The 19,431-nt window shown below is 33.7% G+C and overlaps 1 protein-coding gene across 1 annotated transcript in view; it reads right to left on the bottom strand.

Annotated features, from left to right (window-relative positions):
* Positions 1-1,907: 1,907 nt before the first annotated feature.
* LOC115455762 (protein SCAI) overlaps positions 1,908-19,431 on the bottom strand; it is a 25,188-nt gene continuing 7,664 nt past the window's right edge. The window contains exons 2-9 of the mRNA XM_030184447.2: positions 9,614-10,298; positions 9,334-9,516; positions 8,554-8,907; positions 7,889-8,124; positions 5,708-5,896; positions 4,365-4,616; positions 2,592-2,762; positions 1,908-2,280 (exon numbers count right to left, since the gene is read on the bottom strand). Of these exons, the coding sequence (XP_030040307.1) occupies positions 2,069-2,280; positions 2,592-2,762; positions 4,365-4,616; positions 5,708-5,896; positions 7,889-8,124; positions 8,554-8,907; positions 9,334-9,516; positions 9,614-9,702 (1,686 nt within the window). The 5' untranslated portion in view covers positions 9,703-10,298 and the 3' untranslated portion in view covers positions 1,908-2,068. The remainder of the gene's footprint in view (positions 2,281-2,591; positions 2,763-4,364; positions 4,617-5,707; positions 5,897-7,888; positions 8,125-8,553; positions 8,908-9,333; positions 9,517-9,613; positions 10,299-19,431) is intronic.

Genomic DNA, 19,431 nt, shown 5'->3' on the forward strand with positions numbered 1-19,431 from the left:
TTTGTAGTTGATTGACTGAAAAGTGTTTATTTTAGCAGGTCTGTGAATTTACCATAGCCGATAGACAAAGCATCTATCGATATCGATAAGATATCAGAAGGCATCGCAACACAATTAAATTTCTTGCTGTCTAAGACAGAGTACACTCAAATGTCATAGTGTTACTTCTATGCTTGTCATTGTTCTGAGAAAAAGAGCCTGAATATATTATCTGTGAGAAGTATGAGTAAACCATAGGTAACATGAAGATATGGAGGGTGCATTATATAACTGTATCTGTACTATTTGTATCTGACTGACTTTGCTAACATAAAAAAGGTTGCATTAAACAAATATATAAATTAGTATATTTTTAATTCATAATAAAAATAATTTTAAAAAATATATTAAGTATATAAATTTGAAATAAAATTAATTGACTGAAAGAAAAATAAAATAAAAAAAATCTCTCTGTCAAAATGACAACCTTGTAAAGAAATCCATTACATTGAAAAAGTTTTATTTTATAAAAGGGAAAACATCCAGCGCATGCCGCGAAAAAAACTTGTGACGTTTTTGGATTTAATAGAGTATGTATGAGGGGAGTAGCATAAATTTGATTTAAGCGTTTTCAATTCGGCAATTTTTATGTCAAAGTTGCACTTTGCTTTGGTCGCTCTGTTAAGGATAACTTGAAAGCTGTTTTTGAAAAACGGAGCAAGATCGACATTTCTGTTGATACCATATAACCAAAGAAATGAGGATTTGGCCACAAAACGGTTTTGACCCATTCAAAAAAAAACCTGGGTACCCAAAACAGCTCGATATTTGGGTGTCATACGAGCTCATTGACAGAAACCTAATAAACTTTGTACTCATTTGGGATTCTTTATATAGACGTAATGAAACCGAACCGCCATTGAAGAGATGAAAAAGGTCGTAATCAAAGGTCGGTTAGGCATCACAAACTGTGGCTAAACCTGGGCTAACTTCCAATAAGGTGAAGCCGAGCAGAAAGATTGATTCGGATCTTCACTGCCAACAATTCAGGATATTGAAGCAAGACGTTGAGACAAAGCGGCCGGCGTTAATCAATATAGGTAACGAGTATTGATTTTCATCACAATAACGCTTGACCACATCGTTGGCCATTCAGCAAAAATTAAGTGTTTGGCTGAGAGGTGTTAATGCATCCACCATATAGCCCCAACCCCCCACAACTACAGGTTTTCATCTATTCGGGTCTCTTCAAAATAGGGTAATGTCCTATGCTTGGTTTAGATTATTACTTTATATAACAGAAAAAAGTATGCAAAATAATATCTTCTGTGAAATCAGCATCAAAATTGGTTAAAAAAAGCAATTATTCATATTTGTAATATTGTTGTGGGCAAACGCTAGCGTGGATTTTGAAAAATTCTTTTTCTGATGGATTTTGGATGAAATAAATTTTTGACAAATGTGTTTTAAAAAAATCGTCAACTACCCTACGCAATGCCAGATTAACATCAGGACAGGATTTCCAATATTATTTGTCGCGTTTTTTTTTATCAGAAGTCCCAAAATATGGCAGAAAGTCTTCGAATAAAATGGCATATATGTAGAAACTTTAAAAAATAAGTCTTGAGTTTTCATATATGTGCGAAGAAACTTTTTCCCTAACCGAAAATTTCAAACCCCAAACATCTAGAACCTAGTTGTTTATCAATCTTTATTATACTTTCGAAAAAAAAGTTTGTTTTTTTTTTTGTTTCATGTCCTGCTATTTGTCTCTAAATCAGCTAGCCGATTGTTTATCACCATGTTCAAGGATTTTTTAATTATTTATTAAATTTAATTATTTATCATTCTTAAACTTATAGATGGGGCGCTACGTAGTACGTGTTCAATCATTTGTTTTCTTATATTATAGATTATGGGTAAACTATTGCTGAACTCTTAATCTAAAAGAACAAGATTATCAGAACAATTCGGTGGAAGTAGCAAACAAATTCGCATTCAGCAGACACGTTCCCAGCTTTCGCGTAGCATACACGTAAAACAAGAGCGATTAATTCACTTAAAATTAAAACAAAAATATTTAGGTACTTTATCTAACCTGGAAATGATTAGCAATGTCTAATACAATGCCAGTGAGGGCAGGATGATCAATCAGTTCATCAGGGAGAGGCGGCGAGCAACGGGGCTGAGTGTTCCGCGGCCGGAACGCGCGGTGCAGGCGCAGCGTCGTGTCGCAAAATATATAACGCAGTATTAACAGCCTCATGAAGTCATCTCCGATGAATGCCACATAGTTGAGATCTGGACCGTGGGTAAATTGTGGTAATATTTAAGATAAAAAAAGAGATTATACAGTTTGATTGTAATGGTCAATTGCGCACTAGTAAAGATCGTAAAAGAGGTGATATGTAAACTCAGAAAATACTATATTATTGATCGAAAAAAATCTTATAATTTGAATCGCTAAACTCTAGTTGCTGATTAAAATTACCATACATTTTAATAAGTAGCTAAAGGTGCAAATGTTTCCTACCCATCCATCTCTAGAGTAAACACTCTAGAGATGGATGGGTAGGAAACACTGGAATAATGTAAAAATATTTGATAATTACCCGGCCTGTTCCTCATCAGTATGTTAAGGGCATCGATCATGAAGTTGTCAATAAATATTAGTGCTCGCTCCCAATGTGCCAGCGAGGTACTGCGGATTTCGCAAATGTAGCAAAATGCTATGAGGGGCGCGTGCAAAAACAGGGTAAACAGACTGCCTTGATGTTTGTGATCTGTAAACAAAACAACATTATTATCTACATAGTTTGTAGATTTTTTTATTTTTTCTCTTTACTTCCGCCGTACTGACTTTGTATGTGTCCCTCAGGAGAACTCGTTACACTTTCGATTGCTAGGTTTTAAATATAGTATATATGAAAAATACCTAATATCGTAAATGTTGTTCTATTTTATCTTATTTTTATTGAACCAAAAAAAAATATCCCAACTTGTATTTTCTTTTTTCTGTTGACTTATTAATTGAAAAATAATACCTTTATAATATATACGGAGTGTCCCAAAATAGTTTTAATTTTCATAATTTTCATTAAAGTTACGAAGCTGATTGTTTTTAGCAAATAAGTACAACTAAAAATGAAAGTAGCACCAAAAAATAATGAAGACTCTTCTTCTTTAAAAAAACATTTAATTGTTCAAATCGAAAATTCTCGAAAAATATTCATAACTCGAAAACTATGAAAAATCGCGGAACATACATGGGGGTGATTCGGATACCCCAAGGGATGCTCTACCACAGGACCTCCGCTTGACACTATTTTTTGGGACACTCTGTATTTTATATATCTTATATTTATCAAATGAAGGCTTCTATGAATAAATATCAAATGAGTATGTTGGCTAATTTCTACTGGCTAGATTTATTTTAATAAGCTTCATAAAACACACTTTTTTATAAGTTTAGCCTCCGAATGCCATACCATTAAATTTCATTGAAATCGAATAGCATAAAATAATTATAATATGATACTACATAATAACTAATACAGAATAAATAAAATATGAAATACGTACTTTTGATGCAAAAATTTAATAATTAGCTTCTTTAATCTATACAGCTGGGTATAATACATGCGTTACTTTAATTAAAATACAATCTCGCAAATATCTTAAATACGAAATACAAAATATTTATAAGTCGTATAATTGAAATATATTACTTAAAAACAATATATAAAATACAGTCAATTATTGTTAGGTATCGTCAATAGAATACAGCTCATTCAGGCGAGCCTATGTGTAAATCAAGAATTTCCTTTCACGAGCTCTAAATATTAATTAATTGTACTACACTGTCAGATGAACAGTCTCTTTGTGGGGAATGAATAATTATTTTCAGCAAAATGCACCCACTAATAACTGTATTTAAGTTAAATGTGAAGTGCGTATTTGAAATGCCAACTACATAATACCTCAGCGTCCGGTATTTAAAATACCAATTAAAATTAAATTTTAGGAAGTAATTGAAATACAAATACCACATTCGTATTAGAATTTAAATTACGTGTTTTAATTACAAGTAATTCATATATATACTGCACAACACTGTGTACTGACACGCGTGCTTTACCGGTGAATCGCAACTCAGTACTTTCATGTCGAGCTTCACAACAGACGCTTTGAATGGCATAATATAAGTAATAGGAGATTATGTTATAGCGCGAGGGTTTTTTAAAAAAAACTGTCCAAAATTGAAGATATTCCTATACACGCAAAGTCAGTATGCCAAAAAGAAATTTGCTACTTGCTTCTTCAGTTTTAACGATATTATAAATATGTGGTTATAAAATATTAATTAAAAAAGAAAATGTAAGTACCTTGATAAGGAACAGGTAATTCAATAGGTGACATTAGCGTTACTTGTGGATATCCGAAAATTTTCGGCATGTTCGCAAATGCAAAGGAATTGTCCGAATCAATGATTATAAACATTGGCGATCGACTGAATTGGAAGAGGTCTCCAGGATATATGCACTGGACCTCTTTATACTTTGTCTGAGACTTCTGGTCTTTACCATCTCGGTAAGTGTCGCTCTTATAAGTAGTAATCACACCACCCATATCGTAACCTGAAAATATTTTTTTGATTATGATGGGTTCATCAGTTTTATACGACCATGTTTAAAACAATATTGAGCTTTATATACATTCCATTTGAATTTAATTTAAATCCCTCAGCATGACATGCTATTAATTCCATTATGGTAATATAAAATAAAACCGCTTTCAAAAACCACTGAAAACCGAAGAAATATTTAACATTCCCTGTACACTGGTTACCAATTTTGGAGTCGGTGCGTTGGTTTTTGAAGGCGGTTTTATTTTTTGTTATAAAGTTCTATTTGCTTTTTTGTATTAGTAATAATCATGAGACCAAATGGCAAACGCCCTTTCAAACATAAAAAGAATTTACTAAATCAGGCGATTCCTCTCCGAGTAACTCCGTACTGTTAAAGAGTTGTAACTTCCATGATCAGCTCAGCTACATAACATGATGATTACCATACGCAAACATTTAAGTTACTTCATTAAATTTGCGAAAAACGATGTGTGGGCCTATAAAATTTTAGGCTTGCCCTCGATTTCTACAGAATCATCAGATCCTGACTTTGTGACTATGGACCCACTTCAAAAATATCTCCTTTCGAACAATTTTCAAAATCGATGCACAAATGGCGGAGTAATCACGTAACAAACACACAAAAAAAGAAAAAAAACACACACAAAAATAAAACATATACTTAGTTGAATTGAGAACCTTCTCCGTTTTTGAAGTCGGTTAAAAAACAACATATGGTTCATTATACATATCTATCATAGCGTCGTATCAGGTTGTGTAATTATTTTTGCACTTTTTCTTAGGACTTTACTTTTTTCCTGCAACTGCGTACCAAGAATACGTCTCATAGACTCCATTTGGCGCTTTTGCGTTAGTTATAGAAATTTCCTCCATTTGTTTTTGATACAGAAGTTAGATTGATAGTCAGCTATCATGCTCCATGATTAGTTGTAGTAACACTCAAACTATATCCCAACTCAGAACTTTGTTAACAAAGTAATTATATGCCCAGTTTTAATAGCTTCAACATCCTGTAAGCTTGAAATTAGATCGATGATTTTTGACAGGAATATTATTTTATGTAAGAACGGAGGAACAGACCTGGTTCCGACGAGCGTGGTGTGGAACACGTGTAGCCGTCCCCGGAGATATACAGAAGAAGGGCGCCGTTTGGGAGAAGATCTAATACTCCGCTACCAATGTATACCAAAGCCTGATTAGCTGCTGGCTTGTACAGTAAGATTTTGTGAGGGTTGGCTGATTCACGACGCGAAGCCTCTTCCAGGTATCCTATAGGTAATAATATAATCGTGATACATAATAATTGGGGGTGTAGCCACATGAACGAACGTTGTTCGAAATCGTGTTGTGTGCGCAACTGTGCCAAAGCGATTCAGGATCCAAAAATTCGCGTACAAGCCGACAACCGCGGGTTTGTGTTGTACGTAATGAGAGTACAAAAAAAAAGTATTATGAACCTTATAAACACACGTTCTGATGACGTTGCAATGGACATTGCTTAACATTGAATTCCTTAACATTTTCGCTTATAACTTTTTTATTTATAGTTCTACGACAAAAAGTTACTGGACCAAAGTTGTAGAGAATTTAATTTGCAACCAAAAATGTTTATAATTTTTTTTTGTCTGATAAATATTTTAAGAGATACATCGTAAAAACCATTTCAACCCCTATTTTCAAGATGGCGGCCGTGGGACAAGGGTGGCGACCCCACAAACTTGGTTTTAGCTTTACACTGACCCCCCCTACACTTAAAAAAATAAAATTGCGTCCTCTAAAAAACGCAAGGTAAGGCCTAAAAAATGTAACATTTCAATGGACTATAAGAAAAACTATAAAAATATGTTTCTATTCCACAGGGTTGCCAAGTGTTCCTTAACACGTTGTTTAAGCGTTTTTATATTCTTATATAATATAATAAGGAAGAAATAGTTGTCCTCTGTTAATGGTGGACATCCTGCCATAGTCCATTTCTTTTTCAATTATGATGTCACTTGGATACACGCTCCTTTCCAGTTTTACATGCAAGATTCGTAAAAGTAAAAAAGACATGACATAATAATTTCCAAAAACAAACTGATAACTACTTCTGTGGTATATTTATAACACAAATGGTAACATGAATTAAATAAATAAATAGTCACTAAATACATATAGGTAGATTAGTATAAAGTAACAACCTATTATTTTGTAATAAGATTTAGGAACTGTTATATAAATATCATCGAAACAGGTGTAAAAAGTATCTAACTTTGCCTGTTATGGTTCATGCCCAAACTCATATGTGTACGTGTTATACTAAAAGCTCGCTGGGGACTTAGTATTTCGAAATGCGTTTGATACATTATGAACTAGCTCAAATCACTCAAAGTTACACACAAACATAATTTAGTTTGTGGCGTGTCCAACGCTTCCGAAACACGTTCGCATATAAGGACTGATCGTAAACATGTAGATATAGGAATCGCAATATCATTCCAAATGAATAATAATGACCAAAGATTTTTTTGTATAAATATAAAATGCATTGCATGCATTTATGGTACAAGTCGCGTTTCTGCTCAAAACAATAAATTTCGCGTGATGTATTCCAAACATTTCGCAAAGTGCAAAGACAAAAAAAAATCTTATTAAATATTAAATTTGCACAGCATTGCAGTGAAACTGATATTTTAATATTATTACGCGTTCTACGGTCTTACTCTACCTTAATGAGGTATCAGTACGGTAGAACCACCAAATTATTTATTCATATCATATGAAACAGCAACGAGTAAAAATTTTCCGTGTTGTTTTTGGAACTACCTTATAGGACGGCTTTGCACGCATGAAAGTCTTTTATCGTATTATGTGGTATTCCCACAGTAACTGATGCTTATTAGTAACAACTTTGATTATAATAATCAATAAATTGAAAGATGGCACAAGAAAACTTTGAATTCGTAAAAAACTTTTTATTCCTAAAAATCAACAATATATTTGTTGATAGCATTGCGGTTGTTTGTACAATTTATATTTAAAAAAGAATGCGGATTTATAGAACTTTTATTATTAGTTTGCTGTTTTTAGTATTGCTTAATATTTGATTTCTATGGGTTATTAATAGTGAAACATACGATTTACACTTTTTGTGGGAGGTTGATTTTGGCAAAGAATATAAATACCGAGTTGGAAGATTGAACGGATAGCTTATAATATAATCTAATGTAGTAAGTGTCTAAATAGCATTGACATCTTAAATAAAGCCTACTCCAATGTTACCTTTTGTAGTTGGTGCATTTGGTGTCGACGCAAAACGCTGCCTTGGTGACTCATCGTAAATATGTTGAGCATTCTCAATTGGATCCCGCTCCAATGTCTGAATGATTCGGAACATGTCAATGGCTAGTTCGGAAAATTTTACTTGGTATTTGCGATTTCCGATGATCATCGCCTCTTGTAGGTTGTATGCCATTTGAGAGCTTCTTTCAATCGACGGGACTGAATCTGACCCGAGCCTGGAGAGAATATACAGAAATAAATTAACTTTGTAAATATGTATTCTTATATTAATTATTTCTATAATCATTCCGATTATGCTATTTATCCAAAAGAAATTGGTAATTAAAATGTTCACTGCACGAATTTCGCATATAAGTTGACCAGACTGTAACTGTAGCACTTAATTTCAATGATCATTGAATATTTTTTGTAATACACTTATTTTAGCATACAGAATTAACTAAGGTAAGTAAGGTGTGGAAGGATCAACTGTGAATAAGGCTCAGTAATGAAATAATAACTCAGTATTTCAATTCATACAATATCTCACGCACTCATAATAATATTATGCACAAAGAGCTGGCAACATTATTTTTTTCAACACGTGCCACAATCTTCTCAATGACGTTCAATACAGGCAGTTAAACTTTTAAAAATAAACTTGCCTGTGTGAAAGGACTACAGCGTAATTGTCTGGGTGAAGGATTGTTACGACTTGTTCAGCTTGTATGAAAGCCTTTACTTCATCCACGACCAATGTCCATTCGACCTGATCGTCAGGGTCGTACGTATTTCCATACTCCGCAATCTGCCGTTCCAACTCTTTGATGAGTTCTCTGACTAATTTGATTTTTTTCAATAGCAAGCAGACTACTATGAATCGCGCATAATACCGTAACTTCTTTACTATTAGTTCACACTTGTCTTCTTTACAAGCCTTCGTATAATAACTTCGGCCACGAATCGCAGAGTAGAACGAGAATGCTTCATTTAAATACGCACATTCACTTGTCCGTAAACTGGAACAAAAAAAGATCAAATGAATAATTATTAATAATTATAACTGATTATTATCATATAAAACTTAGCGTATTGATGAATACTTTAAGTTGTATATGATGTTTGATGAAGAACCTTACAAATGACTAAACTTAATGCCGCCTAACTAAAATAAATCAAATCCTTGCTTCAAGCATGATAAAACGAGTGAAATAGCATGCTGAAAAAAGGATTCGTTTTAACTTCCACCATGTATTTTATTTTTTTACAAAAACTCACACGGAGTGTTGCCCGTCCAAGAAGGCAAATAGGTAGGTTGTTATATTACTATCGTAAGAAAATGCTTTGCAAAAGGCAATACTTTGTGTGGGTTTTAAAAAAAATGTACTGTACCAAGCCCATATCAGAGTGAGTTCAGAATGGGTGGAAGAAGTGAAATTGCTTACTAGAAATGGTAGTAGAGTTGTCCTATTTTGGACGCAATCTCTCCTATTTGCCATCTTTTAAGGCCATATTTACTATCCAAGACCGCTCTATGTTGTTGTTGGAACTTCCAAAGCTTTGTATACACGTCAAAAGTACGGCCAAAGTAGGAGTGCCACTGCTTATGACCGTACTGGGGAAGTTCCCTGGAAAAAAGTTGTTTAAAATTATTTATCTTCCGGTTTCTCGTCTTCTTGTTAGATATCTGGAATAACCTATTCTTAAATTACAAATTATCCTTACCTAAGACCGTTAAATAATTGTTTTGCTTTATCCAGCAAGTGACAGAACTCTATAATAAGCTTGCGGTCTTCTTCAACGAGTTCTGCCATATTTGGTTCATTTGCTGCTTGCTTTGTAACTTTGTCTTTTCCGCTTGAAGTCTTTAATGTGTTTGTAGGCGAATAATCACCTAATATATACTGTAACACCTCAGAGTATGTTTCATCAAAGATTTCATCTAATTTGTCATTATTTTTAATATAATATGCCTTTAGTTTTATGTTCAAATCTCTATCAAGTGGGGCTGGTGACGGAGGCGAATCGATGGGCTGGTATATCTCTGGGAAAGGGTTTACGTATTCTTGGTATTCGTCTTGTACAATTTCTCCTTTATATACAGGTATGGCAGCAGCTATACATTTTGCTATGCCACTACAGAATATATTTCCGAACTGCTTCCTAATAGCCCATGATTGGTTCGCATCCGATGCAAATTCAGACTTTTGGTTGTAAGAACATTGCGGGTTAAACTTTTGTTTAAAAGTATCAGTGTCTGCGGCATATGTAGAACTCTTCGTGAGTTTTTTATTTGTATACTTGTTTGATTTGACGTAATATTTGTTAGTGTCGTCGTGAGTGTCTGCTTTAACGTAGATGGTCTTCTCTCCTCTTGTCTTTGTTTTGAGTTGGCGTTTCGCAATTTGCTCTAAAATTAAATTCAAATTATTAGATTATACTGGGACAACATTTTTACTCTAAAACTATGACATCAGAAAATTATATTGTGTTTCACTGCTTAGTATGAGAATGCACTACAAAAATGTCTTAGGCCTTGTTTCCTGCTTTGGTGTTTTGCAAATTAGCAGAATGCGTTTGAAATTCTTATGGACAGTTATTTTTAACTTACGATTACGTATTCGAATCCCAGGTGGGGTAATACTTTTTGTGGATTTTGGTCAGGCAAGTTGTACTGGCCAATATCCGACCATGCCTGGCATTAGACAGATTGTAAATGCTAAGTCAAGTAGTTTTGTCAATATATATACAATACTGTTGCTAAACTTCACTTAATATAAAACACTATATGGTATAAATTCGATGGAAGAAATTAATCATTCACCTATTATGAATATCTAATCACTGCGACATATCTGAAAAAAATTCGAGCAAGCCATACCTGTTTATATAGGAAATATTACCTCTTCATAGTAAAAAAAGATAAGATACAACCAATAAAACAAAGTTTTGAACAAGGTATGGATGCCTTATCGTTGCTAAGATGAAATCTATGGCTCAATATTTGTGGTTGTTAGATTACACATTCGGTGTGCCGGAGATTTTGGGAACGCAAATGGCAACCATTTTCATTACTTGATGGAGCCCGAATGCGAGTTGTGGGAGGTTTCTGTTTAAGACAGCGCTAGGGCCCGATGCAGTAACCGTCTGCATCTTCATAGACATTTTTTATTTAAGGACAGAGCAACGCTGTGATAAGAAGTATGTTTCGCAGTGATTGTAAATTAAAAAAAAATATATTTAATACAGTTTAGATATTGAAATTTTTTATTTATTTAATAATTGAACCAACAAAGTGAACATCATAACATACATACAAAAACAATACTGCAAATTACACTCGGTAGATGCCACCTTAATTATAGGTACAAATAACAAGTTTGAACAGACAGCAGCCAAATAATAAATATAATAATATTGAGCCAGAACACAGCAAGAAAGAAATAATACACCATAATTGTTACAGTTAAGGTTAAAGTACAATTACATATTCTGTTATAACCATAATTATAGATAAAATAAATTTAATTAGTCACATCGAATACAGGGTGTGTAGGTCTTACCGATTAACAATTTCAAATTGAATTTAAAACTGTGAAGACTATTCGAAAATATAGCAATTTGTTTTCCCACTTTATCCATTATATTCATTTCCCCAGTGTCTATATTAGTATAATACAAGGTATTGTAAATGCCTAAAACCCTATTTATTGGAGAATAATGACCCAGATTCGTTTGGGCAGCATTCAAAAGGTCGAGGGCAGTATAAATCGCGATCTTAGTGGAAACTTGTTTAAACCCATTGCAATTGCGCAGCACAAATCCTAAAGCTCTAAAGCTTTTCTTAACGATATTGTCAATGTACAAATTGAAACGCAGTTTACTATCAATGATAATTCCCAGGTCGCGAACATAATCTACCTCAGCTAGTATTTCCAAGTTTATGTAATAAGTTCGTGGCATAAGCAATCTACTTCTAGTGAACCGAATTACGTGGCATTTGTCAGTATTTAAAACCATTCCATTGAAGTGACACCACTTTATTAAATTGTTTAAGTCACCCTGAAGTAAATGTGCCTCTTCTTGTGATGTGACTTGCCTAAAAAAATTTAAATCGTCAGCAAACATATAAAATTTAGAATTCTGGAAACAATTCTTAATGTCATTAATAAACAAATTAAAGAATAGAGGACCTAAGTGGGAGCCTTGAGGAACCCCCGAAAATGTGGTAAAGGGTTTAGACGTATGACCTCCCTGTACAACTAAAGATTTACGATCAGTTAAATATGACTTGCACCAATTCAGGAAATTCCCGTCTACCCCAGACAAGTACAGATTGTGAATGAGTAGTTTATGACTAACCTTGTCGAAAGCTTTACTGAAGTCTGTGTATATTGCATCTATAGATTTCCCATGATCAAGTCCTTCAGTAAGCTCTCCAACAAAGGAAAATAAGTTAGTGGCGGCGGATTTTGACTTAACGAAACCATGTTGTTCTATTGATATTATCTGTTTAAAGTGCCAGGCCAGGATCGGGTACAACAGCATTTTAAAATTTTAGCAAAAACATGAATCAGGCAAACTGGTCTATAATTTCTGACAATACCAGCATCACCACTCTTATACAATGGTAAAACAAGAGACTCCTTCCATACTTCTGCGAAGATACCCGACTTCAAGGACGTGTTAATTATCAGAGAAAGAGGCGTAGTAAGTGCTTTAGCACATTTGACCACAAATATTGATGGAATCCCATCTGAGCCAGTTCCCCTCGTTGGAACAAGTCTTTTTAATACCCTATAGATTTGAGTTGAGGTCACTGAAATAGATGTTAGAAAATTGTTCATAGTAGGTTTATGTGACTCAGTTAGAACTCAAAAATCGTCTGGGTTATAAACGGATGCAACATGGGCAGCAAACAGCTCACAAATATTAGCTCCACTAGTTGCAGATTCGTTTTCGGAAGACATTTGGGCTGGATAATTACAACCATAACCTCTCTTCTTCTTAACATAAGACCATATCAGTTTTGGGTTAGACTTCAAGGAAGACTCCAAAGATTCCAAGTACATGTTATAATTTATCTCTCGAAGCAAGGTACAACGATCTCGCAATGTTTCAAAAGTAATTTGGTCACGAGGGTTTACCATACTTACGATATTTAATTCTATATTTAAGTTTTTCTTTCAGTGCTCTAATTAAAGCAACCGAGAACCATATTGGGTATTTTTTATTATTACAAGGTATGTATTTGGGAACATGTTTAGATATAAACGACCGTAATATATTATAGAAAACTGTAACCATATTATTAAAACTGCTACAATTACGAAATTCTTTTCCCCATTGAACATTACTCAAACCAGAATCTTGCCTCGCATATAGGCTTTAAGTTTTCCGAACATTCCACGGTCATATACAATAGTAGTGGGGGATGCAAGGAATCCGTCACAAACAACGGGTCTGTACACACTGAAAGTTGCGAGATAGACATAGTACATAATATAAGATTGAGTATTTTCTGTTTAATGTTTAAACAACAGTTATATAGAGCCAAGTTATTAAGCGATATAAAATCAATAAGCGTATTGTGCAACATGCTATTAGTCATAGTGAGAGATATTCTACCCCATTTGTTCTTACCCAATTTAAAAAGCTGAAATTGAAATCACCTAGAATAATAACTTGATCACTGTGATTTACCAGAAAGTTATTAGAATGACTGATAAAATGTTGAAGAATATGAATCTGAATAGGAGGAGGCAAGTAAACGCCGCATACGTATAGGTATTCAACTTTGTTGTTAGAGCCGCGCAACTCAATCCCCACCCATAGATCCTCACAATTACTTTCGTGTCCATATAAACGGCATGATTTAAAGATTTTGAAACGGCAATGAGCACACTACCTCCCTCTTTTTTTTGTGAAAACCACTGCTTTCGCGATCGCATCTATACAATATGTACCGGTCATCAATCAATTCATTGTCTGAAACACTAGCGTTCAACCAAGTTTCCGTAAAGACTATAACATCGTAATTGTAACAAACTATGTTATTAAAGAGTTGAACAATTTTGGTTCTCAACCCTCTAATATTTTGATAGTAAAAAGCTTAATTTTATTAGGTAATATTATATTATAACAAATATAGCGTTATAATGATAACTTATTAAGTAAGTCCATATTCCTAACATGTACATAGTACATAGTTGGATTCATCGTTCTTGCGCATGAAGATTTGCCCGTCGCGCAGCCCACACGTATCTGTACTTCAATTCTTTTGCCTTTAAACGAGCCGCAGTGTAAGGGCCTTATTTTCGGGAGTAACGTGTTCAACCACATAAATGGGGACTTTTTGCAGCCACCTATACCTAAATGGCTGGTGTTTAGTTTATCATTCTTATTAATCTTGTTAAATTTAGAGGTGGCTGCGATGAACTCATCTCTTAAGCGCTGACTACTGAATTTTACCAGGATGGAACAAGGGCGAGTACTTGCGTTATTAATCTTCGGCAATCTGGAGCAATAATTTATAGTACCCTCGTTGATAGAACACTTCATAATTTTACCAAGATGCAATACAGTATTAATCAAGTTTTCTTCCTTGTACTCAGCAACGCATTGAATTTCAACATTTGTGGAACGGGAAACTTGATCCAGCTGAGCTATCCCTCTTGAAAGTGACTGATTTTCGGATAACAACACAGCATTTTCCTACCTGATATTAAGCATCGATGCAGACTGCACGGCTTGTACCGATTTGATTTTCTCTAATTCTTCATTAACATATGATATCGATTGCTCAAAGGCATTGATTGCTTCAAGAATTTCGAGTAATTGGGGATAAAATTTGTGGGATAGTATGTCGTTGAGCTCTTCACGAATAATGTCGCGAATACTATTAGCTGAAAGACAAGAGCAACAGACAGCCGTCCTGGCTTTACTACGTTGTCAAATTGTGAAGGTGTGGCACGAATTGGCGTGTTCGAATTATCGCCTCCTTTACGTTCCATGCTGCGACAAAGGACACAAACCCATCTGGGTTGAACCTCACTGGTCATGGTATCATATTCACTATGTTGTATATTTAAGCAATCGAGATGGTAAGTAGCTTTACAGCGCGAACAATGCAGTGACGGCGCATTATTAATATTTGCTAGGCATCCGGCACATTTATTAATACTGGCCATCATAAGTACAAATCAAATCAGTGATTATCTGAATCAACTTGTTAGATTCTGAGTAGACGCAAACAATTAAAAAAGAATTGACGGTAGAAGTTGCGTGTTTATTCACTCCCAAGCCGCTCACAGTGATTCCTCGCGACGAGAACGGTCTTAACGCCGTGTAAATAGAGGCGATAACACGTTAGCTTCATCGGGACCGATTTCCGACGTACCGAAACGTTTAACTTGTTCACTGTATTGTTATTAGTCACTCATTTTGGAATTAAATACACTCTTGCTCGGTGATATAGTAGTGTAATTGTGAATAGGTGACCTTATCTTACTTTGATTCACTATTACACTGATTATATTAACTTTTTAACTGTTATTAAAAAATATTTTGAGCGCAAACGTATAATAGCTGTTGTCGCTAGCTCCGCTGAACGGTGATCATAATAAATAAATAAATTAACATATAACTCTGTGTGTTAAAACAACTTGGAAATAAATAAAAATGTGAGTATTAGTATCATTGACGTATATTCTACCGAATAGTATATATTTTACAGGTGTAAATTACTGGTGGTAGGTCTCCCATATGTCAGAGTAGGCCTGAGTACCACCGCAATGTCTATTTCTACCGCCAAGCAGCAGCAATAATTCGGTCTCTTATCACCTCGGCCCATTGTAATTGCAGGTAATAGAGTTTCACCACCCACCCACGTTTACAAATCTTAAACCACGAGAACGAATCATGCAAAATTAATTGATTTTAAATATAAGAATATGCTAAATGTTGAAATAATGTAATCGTTGCTGCTTTCTTGTAGTCATTTTCGGTTAACAAACTAATTCACCTTAGGAAAGATGAGATGTCAAAAAAAAAATATAATCTAATGGCATATTATGTTAAGAATTTTCTACCTCGTCTTTCTTGTCGTCTTTCTCCTCGTCTTCCTGTCTTTTAAGGCTGATTTTAGCCAAAGCAGCCGCCATGAAGGACTTGGTTTTTTTTTAATGAATATGTAAGTTGAGATCTGCAGAAGTTTTTGACCTACCTTAGAACTACGAAGTCACCTATTTAGATATTTAATTTAAAGTAGAAAATTTAAGTCCTAATTCATAGAACATAAGTTTTAATTAATAATACTTTTATTTTACATTAATAATACTTAAGAGTCAATGGTCAATTGATTGTAATGGAGAATGAGTATACGTTGAGACGTGTTGATGATTTTAAGCTCTTATAAGACTGCACTCATAATAATGATCTGAAACGTGCGGTTATAAATTATATTTGAGTAAGAAGGTACTAATTAATAAATTTACCAAACTGTTCGCTCAAATATTGTCTCATATAAAATAAAGGGTTTCGTAACAATAAAATGAATAATTTTTAATATACTTTAATTATTCATCTCATGAATTCATTTTATTTATTATATGAGATGTAACGTACGATTTTTAAGTGGATAGCAAGAAGGTAATGTCTGCTATATATCTCGAGATGACGCTAATAACACGATATAATACAGGGACTAAAGAAGAAAAATCGGTATGGTACTGTGTATTTTTTACCATCCTTTAACGTTTGAAGATAAAGACGACGACTGTTAAAGGTCAAAGGAAATCGCTGGATGCAAGTCGTTTTAAACAGATTTATATTGAAAAGCTTTGACGGAATTCGTTGTTCAGCGGCGTATACTAAAAATTTTATACTTAATGATATTGTGTAAGACGTAAATTACAAATCCACTTTATAAATCACATCTCAATACTATTTATCATGACAAAACTGATCTTTCAGTCGGTCAGCTATACTGTTAGTTGTACTACGTAGAGCCTTAAAGTTATTCATTATACGACGCAATGACGCACGGTTGCATTGGTGCTCAGAACATATTGGTGTGACAAGGCTGCATGGTGACAAAGCAAATGGGCATGCGCGCACCTTACGTGATATTACAATTCTAAGTTGGTTCTAATGCTTTGAGGTTTTAAGAATAAAGTAGTTTATTTTGGAAATCATATTATCTATTATTACACAAATCATAGAGAAAAGTAGTCTTTAAATACATACGTCTATATTTTAGCCTTATAGAATAATATTTTTTGATTAGCGGATCTTAACATCGGTAATGTTAAATGGGTAATGTAATGCTCTGAGAAATTTACGTTAGATATTTTCGATAAAATCATCATAGGTAGAGGTTTGTAGAAAAGAGTTCCACACCATACCAACATACTGCAACTGCAATGTTAATAAATGACATGTTGTTGTATATAGGTATATGAATATGTATATCGGCATATTTGAAATCTTTAGGCGACCTTATTACAAAATCAAAGACTCAGTATGCATTGCTAGTTAATAAACTATATTATCGATATGTTTATTAATATAATAAGCAAGTGATATGCAAAGGTCTTGAACTATAAATTCTTTTTATAAAATATTATTTTCATTTAATATGTACTTGTGGGATATGGTTCTTTTTTAATACATTTTATTGATAGATATTGAGACACATTTTATTTTTATTGCAAATATTTAAAAAACTCTGTTCAATTGTTTTGAAATAATATCCTAATCACTATCGGCATAATGCAAAAAAAAAATCTTTAAATGGTAACCTTTGTCACTCATAAAAATAATCAATAAAAGAGGTCCCTTAATTGACCCTGCAGAACGCAAGAAATAACTGTCACATAATTCGGATGAAATTTTCGAGTTTTAGGGATGAAAACTCCACTGAAAATGACTGACGTCTATTTATTATACTATTGTGCCAGTAGAAAACACATTGAGTTCTGTTTGTTGTGATTAAGCTGAAAGCAATCAAATAATGACAAAAAGGACCTAACGTGTTTGCATATAGGGAATTACCATTACATACTAGCTTATCTATTCTGTCATTAAAACAAGATATACAATTTCAGGGCCCTTATTCTGTATGATAGTGAAAACGCGTAACGCGGCCGTGTCATGTTATCTTCGAGAAATGTGCGTGGAATGGTATTCTGTAAGCCAAATTTCTATAGTCCTAAACATGATGCGTTGTGTTAAGTGCTTGATACACACTGTTTAAATAACGTGCGGGATAAATAATAAGGCCCCAGGTAAGATGTAATCTCTAAACATGTATATATTTGTTAAATTATAATTTACAATTGTTTGTAAGGCCATATGTTTTGATTCAAAATACCTAATATATGCTCCCTCTGATGATATTGGTGGAATGAACTGCGCTTATGCAACACGCATTATTGCTGAAACCTGATTTCATTATCTTTATAAGGATTTGCTCAAAGGAATTTGTACTAAGTAATTTGTATAGGAATGTTAGTTGAACCAAGATTTTTTAATGCTTTGTAACAATACGATTTCTATCACATTTATATACTCTGTAACGTTCATCTATAAATTTATTATGTGATATTTGGGCAGTTCTCTGGCAAAGTTTTTGCGCAGAAACTCTTTCAGTTTATAATAAATTATGTGTTTATCCTGCATCATATTATATTTAAAAAAGATATAATTTTTCTTTTTCGATGAAAGCACATATTAAAATAAGCAAACTGGAATACTGCTACGCTATATGGTCACCAACCTATGAAACACTTATTAATATAGAATAAAAATTGTTCAAAAGAAATTACTTAAGCACATAGCCTATCGAAAAATCGTTCCTAAGAATATACATGCTTAGAAATAAATTTACTTTTTTCAAACTATCTCTGAGTTCTAGAAGAGAAAAGGTTAGTATGATGTACCTACACAATATATTAAATAGTCAAATTGATAATTCAAACGCGTTGCAAATTTGCTCTTAATTTCCCTTTGCGGCCACCTCACAAACCTCCGCCTACCCTTCAGGTCCGCCGATGTAGAACAAACATAGGTAAACACTCCCCCATACCTCTACTGTCTGTATTGTATATCTATTGTATAGCTATCAAACAAAACTACTAATCTTGACATATTTCATAATTCGCTGCTGACATTGTTAGATTGACTAACTGAGTCCCTAACATTCTGTAAATCTAGTTTTTTTTGTAAAGTTGCTGTTAATGTTTAGTTAAGTAATATTGTAAACTTGTATTACGCATGTTGTGATTGCCTTTAGTTTGAGTTAGAATTGGTTTTATTTTTAGATTTTATTATTATATTAGTATTATTGTAAACTTTATCGGCCATCCTCAAATAAATAAAATAAAAATAAATAAGCATGGCCTATCATTTCAACTATAATTGGATACTGTAAGTATTATGTTATGGCAAATACATATAATAGAATATGAAAATACATTGCTATAATTGGTCATGGCACGTATTTTCAAAGCATTACATACGCCAAGACAAGAGTCTTAAGAATA

This window comes from Manduca sexta, chromosome 27 (genome assembly GCF_014839805.1).
Source record: "Manduca sexta isolate Smith_Timp_Sample1 chromosome 27, JHU_Msex_v1.0, whole genome shotgun sequence".
NCBI classification, from domain to species: domain Eukaryota; kingdom Metazoa; phylum Arthropoda; class Insecta; order Lepidoptera; family Sphingidae; genus Manduca; species Manduca sexta.